Source organism: Convolutriloba macropyga, unplaced genomic scaffold (assembly GCF_964194025.1).
Source record: "Convolutriloba macropyga unplaced genomic scaffold, txConMacr16.3 SCAFFOLD_4697, whole genome shotgun sequence".
Lineage (NCBI taxonomy): Eukaryota > Metazoa > Xenacoelomorpha > Acoela > Convolutidae > Convolutriloba > Convolutriloba macropyga.
This window is the reverse complement of record NW_027451485.1, coordinates 10,001-20,267: the sequence shown is the minus strand read 5'-3', so window position 1 is coordinate 20,267 and position 10,267 is coordinate 10,001. Positions and strand designations below refer to the sequence as shown.

The 10,267-nt window shown below is 34.9% G+C and overlaps 1 protein-coding gene across 1 annotated transcript; it reads left to right on the top strand.

The window, feature by feature from the left end:
* Positions 1-95: 95 nt before the first annotated feature.
* Positions 96-5,188, top strand: LOC142356735 (uncharacterized). Its single transcript, XM_075408537.1, has 3 exons — positions 96-159; positions 4,100-4,216; positions 4,675-5,188. Exons 1-3 carry the CDS (start codon positions 96-98, stop codon positions 4,968-4,970), a joined length of 477 nt encoding a protein of 158 aa, XP_075264652.1. The 3' UTR covers positions 4,971-5,188.
* The last annotated feature ends 5,079 nt before the right edge of the window (positions 5,189-10,267 follow it).

Below are 10,267 nucleotides of genomic sequence, written 5' to 3'. Positions count from 1 at the left end.
GGCAACAAAATTCAAAATTGCTCTTGTGTTGATTACTATCAATATTTCCGAAAAATCTCTGGAGTTGTTTATTTTTGTTTTGCACTCAAGTTCCAATGGAGAAATTTCTTCCCGTTTTATTTACGGCCTGTGGAATTTCAAATATTTTGTGTGACCCAGGTTTATTTATTTTTGCTTTAATCAGTCAACAATTCACTGAAACCCACCCCATGTGTGATCTGTGAAAACCCCCCTTAAATAACCCCCAAACGGTAGGTTGGTTGTGAGGCCATAAATTAAGTTGAATTTTGTGCCCAAACATCAATCATAGGGCTCCGAAAATAGAGCGTCAACAAATTGAACAGTCCTCTCAATGTGTTTGTATGCGTCAGAACCCAACCCCCCCATTAATAGGCATGTAACATTTACGCCCCATTGCTTATTATGACATTTTATGGACTAACGTGCTATATAAATAAAAACAAGGCATAATTTGTAAGTGAGATCATTTAACACTGATTTGTGGGGGTTGAAATAAAACAGATCCTACAATTTTTTAACCCATCAGTGTTCCTTATAACATAAAGTAAACAAACTGAGAAATATATGCGTCACTTGATCACAAATTACATCTAATTCTAGAAAAAGACAGTGTCATAAAATTTATTTTTATTGCAAGCGCAGTTGAGTTTGATCAGAGGCATTTTCGATGGCACAACAGTCTGATCAGGATTAATTTGAGCGCACAATCGTCTGGACAATTGTCTGGGTTTGGTCTGGGCCATGGTCGCACAATCGTCAAGACAACGGTCTAATTTGGGGATTTGGGTATGATCAAAGGTCAGTTCCGTCTGGCAAGGTCTGATTAGAGATAACTTCTAACGCACTTCATCTGAACACGGTGCTTTGATCACACTTCAGTCTGCTCAGCGGACAATTTGGTCTGGGATGGTCTGATCAGAGGTTACTTTCGTCTGGCACGGTACGATCTGAGCTCACTTCCAGATGGCACATGAACCTGGGTTATGTTTGTTAATTCAAAAAAAATAGTATTCGGAAAAATTGGCCGCCGTCGGCCTCTCAGTGGATAATATTTAGGCGCACTTTTTTGAAAATTCAAAGAACTTGAATTGTAATCGGGCGCAGTCATTTTTGCAGTGAAACTGAAGTGATGCTTTTGGTCACGCTCTTTTGCTAAATTATAAAATTTGTTTACTCCAATTTCAAAATAAATTGAGAAAACTGTGTTTGAACTTAAACTCGCTTTCTCGCTACTGGTTTTTGTTAACATGAAGCAAGTTGATTTTGATTTTCACTGTATTATTTTCGCATTTTTTTTCTAAATGGTTTTTCAAATCCACTCATATTTCTCTCTAGATCTAATTGGGATTAGTCGATGATTTTTTTTTGATCAAATTGTGCTCAATGTAGTAAAAACGATCAAGGTAGGAAGAGCGAAAACTAAGAAAACAGGATAAACCGATAAGGACCTTCACTAAATCATAATGCATTTTGATATCAAATTTTGTTAGAACGATTGTTGGCTCCATTGCCATTAAGCTCGATGGCCTTCGGTTTAGAAGCTGAATTAAGTATAGTTGTTGTAGTCTTACTAAAACTGTACGTCAAAATTAACACTTTTGACACGTAAAAAATGTTCTGTCAATTTTTATCGCTTTCTTCTGTTTCAATTCCCATGTAGTTCAAGCGGGTGAACGACGAATAATTTCCAACAATTTTCCTGCTATATTTCGCAATTTGATCAATTAACGTAGGTGATGTTTGCATGCCTCAAAGTCACTATTCTTGCTGTTCGGTACCAACTTTGTGGTGTTATAAGAACGTCGCCATAACAAGAAGCTAAGTCGAAATCTAATACTTGAGCATAAATATCTAATTGTCATCTAATTTGAACAGCCAATTAAAAGACGGAACAATCGTATTGTCATTCTTCCGCAATGTTCAAATTTCCCTATATGGAGATTTTTCTTCGTGAAACGATTAGGTGCTAATTTATGTTGGATATATATTTTAATTATGTCATTCGGCTGAATAATCTAATCTCCAAAAAGAGCATAGTCAAATAGAAGTTGCAGAGTGTTTGAAAAACAAGCACGAAATTTTCTTTTCAAAAAATTAAATTTTTTGAATAATTTGACCGACCCTATTACTTGCAATATCTACCTACGCACTAATTTTTTGAATTTTAATTTTCCATTAGACATGAAAGCAAATTCAGTTTTCTTACCATGGAAATTAACTTTACACAAATTATCTTTATATATATATATATATATATATATATATATATATATAAATATATATATTATATATATATATATATATATATATATGTATGTATATAGTTTTTTCCTCTTATAATAGACTTGATCAGAAAATCAAGAGAAATAACATGAATCGGACTATGATTTTAAGCGAATTGGACATATTTTTTTACGTCTTTTCAGTGTCCTATTCGAAAGTAGCCATTTCTTCGATTTTTTTACCAAAAAAAATAACTCTCATCGTCAACAGACTCTTATATACCAACACACGCATAAACAAAAACACAAGCACTCATTCATATGTCAATATGACGCGTGCATTTTTATAGTTTTACGTTTGATAATTTCAACTGCTAATCTCAATTTGTAAAGATAATGTCAGTTTTTGCGAACATGCTGTCACCAATAAAATGTAATGTAGTAATTTTGAAATTTGGGAATTGTGGTGGTAGAGATTTTGGTATAACCAATTTTTTTGGCAAATAATATATAAGGGAAATATTACTATTTATAATTAGGTTTAAACAAAGAGTCTGAATAAAAAGTTTTGGATAATTTTTATAAGCAATTACCCTAACTGTTTATTTCAATCGAAATATCAACTAGGTAATCAATAGTTCTAATAATGGGATTTAGTCTGTTTCGCCACCTCATTAATTTTTAAGCCCCACAATTACAAAAAACATGTTGTTATATAGCGCATTACCATGTAGAAAAACAGCATGTACGCCTGGGGCGTGAGAGATATATGCCAAATAAGTGGGGGTTGCAGAAAAGATCTAAAACTTTTTTTGAACAAGGTGCTGCAATTTTTTTAAGAAAGTCTCTCTTGACAATTGTTTAATGGTTTTAAAATGGAGAAATTTTTTTTACCCGGATTGCTCATCATACAAAACTCTAAGGAGCTATGCAAGGTCATATATGATTCTTAGTTTTTTTTAGGTCATATATGGGTTGTACAATTTCCTGGTAGTCATACAAGGATCATATATAATTACCAACAACTCATGCAAGGATCAAAAATTTTCAAAGCCTAAAAAATGTACAAATTTCCATTTCTATCAGTGTTGAAAAAATTTCTTGGAAATTATCAATCTTGGAAACAAGAGAATATCAAAACTACAGTTACGTTTTTGGATTTACTCTTTTATATAGTGCCCAATTTTGCAAATTATATCGTACGGTAGGGTATTTTGGTGGATCACAAAAGAGAGTGACATAGGTGGTGCCTTAATGAATAAAAATTTAAAACGTAAATGGCGAAAAGATATGAAAAATAGATGTATGATTCCTTGTAATCATAGTAGGTTCCTATATGATTTCTTAGTAGTCATACAAGGATCGTACTAGGAAATAAGTTATGATTTGTATGACATAGTTACAGAGCACGGGTTATTACATAGTAAATCATTATGTTAAAATGTTGCGTTTGGGGGCTCGAATAATATGCACCCACTAAGCTGGTGGCACAAACGGAAAAGATCCCAAAATTCTTTTTTTAAAAAAACATTTGGCATTGAGTATATGATAACCTTTATATTTTCACTTATACGAATGCTAATTTAATATGACAATATATTGATAATAAATCTTCAATTTGGCGATTTTGAGGATGTAATCTGTTTTGCTCGTACCCAGTATTTTTATGCCCCACTTATGTGTTGTTATTACTCCTGGGCGTAAAATCTAGGATCTGTCATGCCCCCCCCAGATTAGTGGTCATATAATTTTTAAGCCCCAGGCTCACGTGCATTTTCTGCATAGTAATGTGCTATATATAACAACACACATATCGTAAAAGGGGCGCAAAAGAGAATAGTTGTAATGTTGCCTAGGGAGTGACTATGATAATGCATCTTCAAATGTTGGTCTGGACTATTCGGAGCGAAATCGTGACAGTGTTGTCATTGGTCATTCTCGCATCAAAAGAGGAAAATGCGATTGGGAAAATTGTTAGTTTTTTAATTTGATTCATTAAATTTAGTCATTTGAAATCCACGAAATGATATACTACATTGATTTTGCCTGTAATAAAACATCAGTTTGAAAGGCCGGTTTGAATCCTTTCGAAATGCCAATTTTGACATAACCAATCGTGAATAATCTAACTTACAGTTTAATTAACCTAAGGTGAACTCAAGGACTTAAAAACTAATGGACCTTAAGGTTACCCAGATTCCGGACGAGTGCAGCTTGACCAGAGGTCAATTTGAACTCAATTTAGGATATGGTTCAGAATTTGTTGTTTGAAAACAAACCTATATTTCCCACAAACGCGCGTGTAAAAATCTTAAAACAAGAGTTAATTAGGCAACCGTTTAATACACATAAGGTCAGAGACAGTGATCCTTAAAATTAGTTGCAAATTTTTGTTTATTTTTTGTTGATTATCTCTCCTCTTTAATTTCAGATGGGAGAATCGACTATATTTGTGTATGCGAGTGTTGGCCTTTTTTGGACTATCTCTTGGGTTCGGAGGAAGAAGAAATGTACAATTGTTGTGTTGAAAATCTGAGAGATGCCAGGAAAAAAGACTGTTTGGACTTAAAGGGTCGGAAGATACCAGACAATGACAAATGCTCGAAGTTCTCTCAATCTTTTGAGAAGTGCTTTGTTGGTAACTACCAATGCAGGCTTTCAGTTGCGGCAACTCTAATGGCTATTGTAGCAACAATTAATTATGCTGTTAGTTTCTATAACGATTAAATTACTGACCAGAAGATGACTTAACGCCGCGTAAATGTATCAGTGCTGGAGTTGAAAGAGATAACCAATTATGGGCAAAGCCTAAATCTCTATGACCGTGTGATTTTACTTGACTCCTATCGTACTACTAAACTTGATGAACCGGTGCTCTCAATGATTTATTTTGTTATTAACTTTGTAATGGAACTTTCCCAGGTTTAGGGACTCTCCCAGTTGACCTCCCAGGTTACCCATACTTGGAAAACTTGGTACGGCCGAAGGTCGGCACCGTATATGTCTTAGATTAAAACCGTACTAAGTTCTTGTCAAGTTTACTACGGCACCGGACTACGGCCGTACTATGATTTATAAGGTGCCGTGCTAATGCCGTATCAAGACTAATAAGGTGCCGTAGTCAGGCCGTACCAAGATTAATGAGGTTTTTAAGGTAAAATAATAGCTGGAAAATTGTCGGAAAAGGCTCTAGTCAAGTTGAAAAACCGACATTTGAGACTTTTCCAGTATGTTCTGGGTGTGTTTCCCTCGTCCTTTCTCATACGGGCTGGGGACCGGCTACGGCCAAGTTACAAACTACAGCCATAGGAAAATTCAGCGGAGCACTAGATAAAAACTAGGCTCGAAAAGCTCTCTCCAAAACAGACAAACTAAACAGACAAACAACTTTAAGACCCAGTAGAATAAAATGACAACCTAAATAAAATTTTCAAATAAGCGTAAAAAATTGTGAAATTTAAATGTAATACTCTCACTACTTTAGGATCCAATTAAACTCAACTCAATAGTCTCCAATTTCTGACACGAAATAGATAAAGACAAGAGGAAAGGGCACCAAAATCTTTGATGAATTCTCAAAAGCGCCAAAAATTTAATAAATTAATTTTTACAGAAGGAAACTTGAGCACAATTAACTGAAACGACCGCAAACAATTAAACGACCTTTTCTTTAGTGTACTATAAACTGTGGGCCTGCAACTTGGGATCTAACCATCAGCTGTGTGCAGGTGCGACTGACAGTTTAATGTGTAAAACAGTGCAAATTTTATTTACTTCACTTAAACCGCAAACTATTTGTTTTTCCGAACCTCAGTTCACAGCTAACATTTTTTGGAGACATAATACGTAAGCATTGGTCTTCTTTGGAACAAAATCTCAGTTTTTACGCTTTTGATGGATTTCTGGAGTTGAACGTTTTTGTGGTTGATTAATGACATGAACTGCAGAAGACATCATTAGACCTCCATAGTTCGGTACGGCCTTACAAGGGGCATAACTGTTTTTTGCTATTTCGAACTGTTTTTGACCGTCAGGCGTACTTGCAGACCAAACTAATGTTTGAAAACAACATCTTGGAGAAATTTCAAAACTTGGTAATGCCTTAATTGGCGCTGTACTAAGTTTTGTAATTTTCATAGATGTAAAAAGCGCCAAAAAGAACTGAAAAAAATGACTTCTATAAGATAAGCGTTGTTTTTGTAACCAATTTTAGGAAGGTAGAGTTTTGAAATTGGTAATTACATCAATTAGATGCAGTACGGTGCCGTAGAAAACTTATTACAGCCTATTACGGTGCCGTAAAAAGGTTTGCAAGTTTTCTACGGCAGCGTATAATTCTTAGTAAGTTTTCAAAGTTTCGTCTAAGGTGGTTAACCTGGGCTATGGAAAGAACACATTCAGACTGTCCATGGAACGTTTTTCCCAGACTTGAACCAGGTACTGGACATTCTTTTCATATGTCAAGCTCGCAACCTGAGAACAAAGTTTACTGCCTATCAACGCTGATCAAAAAACAGTACTCCAAATGAAATATTAAAGTTTGTAATTTTGCTCCTAATTTTATTTGAAAAAAGATTTGATAATTCAACTAATTTTCATTAAAACTATTGTTTTTCTCCGTGACCCTTTAAATTACAGATAATGGTAGTTAAGCACATAATGTAGGAAACAAAGGTTGCTGGGGTTCAAAATTCTGGCTACGTATATGGCTAGGAACATATGGCATTCTAACTTCTAGATCTGCGAACTTACAAGCCAATTAAAAGAGAGTGTTACAATTTTTCAGCTCTTTCAGCTCATTTTGTAGGCATTGCCAACTAACTATCTGCATCAAGTTAAACTGTCGCTCTCTGATATATTAGTCCTTTGTTTCCATTGCGTCCGATGGTCTTAAAAATTTAATTCTTATCTACAAAAATTGTAAGAAAAACTTTTAAAATGTTCACTTTCTCTTGATAAAGTATCGAAGCAACTATGGTGTAGTATAAAATGGCCTGATTATGTTGAGGTGTAAAAGAACGTCACGAAAACAAGCAGATCAATAATATGGTTCTTTTGCATTATAGCTCAATCACACGCCCTGCTTAGTTGTGATATAACTTGTAGCCCCCCCCCCTATTGATGGTTAGCAAACCATAACGGGGGAGCTTTAATTTCTTGCTGTGGACTTGATGAAAAAACGCATCTCATTTCAATGGTCTTTCAGCGCAATTTATGGGCCATTTCGGCTCCTTTCTTCATATCCGGAGCATTTTTTCAAAAAATGAGGCGCAATCGTCGCAAATTGAGATTATCTTTCACATTTTTTTACAGCTTTTGCTCAAATTGCACTAGATTTTTTTCCAATTTTAGCTCATAATTGAGACAGTTTCTTTTCATTTCTTAGCTGATTGTATTGAAATATGATATTTCCACTGCATTTCTGTTATAATATTTTCCTAATAAGAAACCAAATTAGTTGCTAGTAACCCTAAGCTGTAAGAAATTTTTTGGTATATACCTTCTGGAACGTTGAGCTGCCGAGTTTGATCATCTACTTTTTCTCTCATTAAAGTTGACGCTCAAAAAGATGAAACGGTAAAAAATATGAGAAATTAATCAGAGGGAGCTTAAAAAAAATCGGACGATTCTGAAAATAATGATCATTCAATTTTTGTCGAAGTTCAAGGTTTTTCTACAAATGTGTAATACGATTTATTGAATTAGGAAATGGAAATTTTGTGTAGGATATGTTTAAGTATGACCCAAAATATGTTTAAAAAATCTTGAATTTTTAAACACACGTTCTGAAATGTTGTCGAGTATTCCAAACGTCGAAAAATGTGTTGCAGAAAATTAGGGTAATCATCTTACATCACATATCATTTCAGCTCTTTCACAGCAGTCGTATTTCAATTTTCTTCATTTTTTTCACAGAGTTGAGACCTCTCCCATGGAAAGTGACAACCTATAAGAGACTCCAAATCACAGTTAGAATTTTTCCGGTTGTGCCCCCCCCCCGCCAATATTTTATGCTCCACCCAGTTAATAGGCACGTATCATTACATGGTAAAAAATATGGCATGTGCGTCTCTGGGGTACAAATAATATGCACCCACTAAAGTGTCGGGTGGGGGCATACGGAAAAGATCCCGCATTTAATATAGGTTAATGTATTGTCTAGCCAATCGGCTTATCAAGTCGTAAAATCAAATGTAATTGCGAAAATTGATGTTGGAAATATAATGCGGAAAGATGAAAAAGTAATCAAATCTACTGCGGTTTCCATCTTTTTCACATTTTAGTGAAAAAATATTTAAGTCTGGCTGGTTTTAAGAAATGGTTACTTGATTCTGTTTGAAGTCAATGAGAACCTCTGGCGATTAACTTCTGGCAAGTTTTTTGGTATATACCTTCTGGGACGTTGAGCTGCCGAGTTTAATCATCTATTTTTTCTCTCATTAAAGTTGACGCTCAAAAAGATGAAACGGTAAAAAATATGAGAAATTAATCAGAGGGAGCTTAAAAAAAATCGGACGATTCTGAAAATAATGATCATTCAATTTTTGTTTGAAGTTCAAGGTTTTTCTACAAATGTGTAATACGATTTATTGAATTAGGAAATGGAAATTTTGTGTAGGATATGTTTAAGTATGACCCAAAATATGTTTAAAAAATCTTGAATTTTTAAACACACGTTCTGAAATGTTGTCGAGTATTCCAAACGTCGAAAAATGTGTTGCAGAAAATTAGGGTAATCATCTTACATCACATATCATTTCAGCTCTTTCACAGCAGTCGTATTTCAATTTTCTTCATTTTTTTCACAGAGTTGAGACCTCTCCCATGGAAAGTGACAACCTATAAGAGACTCCAAATCACAGTTAGAATTTTTCCGGTTGTGCCCCCCCCGCCAATATTTTATGCTCCTCCCAGTTAATAGGCACGTATCATTACATGGTAAAAAATATGGCATGTGCGTCTCTGGGGTACAAATAATATGCACCCACTAAAGTGTCGGGTGGGGGCATACGGAAAAGATCCCGCATTTAATATAGGTTAATGTATTGTCTAGCCAATCGGCTTATCAAGTCGTAAAATCAAATTTAATTGCGAAAATTGATGTTGGAAATATAATGCGGAAAGATGAAAAAGTAATCAAATCTATTGCGGTTTCCGTCTTTTTCACATTTTAGTAAAAAAATATTTAAGTCTGGCTGGTTTTAAGAAATGGTTACTTGATTCTGTTTGAAGTCAATGAGAACTTCTGGCGATTATCGAGAACCGCGAAGCGCTTAGAGATATTAAGTCAGAATTTCGAAGTGACTTCTGCAGAGTCACTTAACCATGCTTAAAACACAAAACGCGCACGTTTTAAAATGACGAAAGTCAACGGAAGTCAACTTCTGGCTAAGTAGCAACTTCTGGCATTTTGACTTCTGGCACTGCAAACTTTCGGTATTTTAAAATGTGCACATGAGTGCTTTAATGTGGCTGAAGTTCGACTGGACGTTTAAATAACGAGTATCAAGAGCATTACTATAAGGTACACAATTCACACCTGCGAGTTTTTGCTTGATTCATGACATAGCTCTCTGTCCTAAGAACAAACCTGATCTTTGACACAGAGACAACATCCACCATTGCTAATATTCCCTTTCACCCGGTTCATTATTTTCGATAAGAACGGAGCAAAGTTACCATCATATCCTCGAAAAAGGCGGTAAGATTATCCATTACAGTTAACTGCGCTATACTAAGTGTATAATAATAGAATTTCGCTCTTTCACGTATCAGTATTTTAATGAATATTATTACGCGGTTGTTATAGCCATCGTGAAGTAATCAAGTTAGAGGCGAAGTAAAGTTGTTGAATAACTTCGAGAGGGCGGTTACAACCTGTGCTAATTAATTTTCTAATCAACTTTTGTTACAAAGTTGCATAATTTAAACGAGCCCTGCCGATATTAGACTACGAGTTTACCACACTCTTTTATTGCCAGTGTTTATATACTAAAAGTGGTAAAAGTAACAAAAATATGATC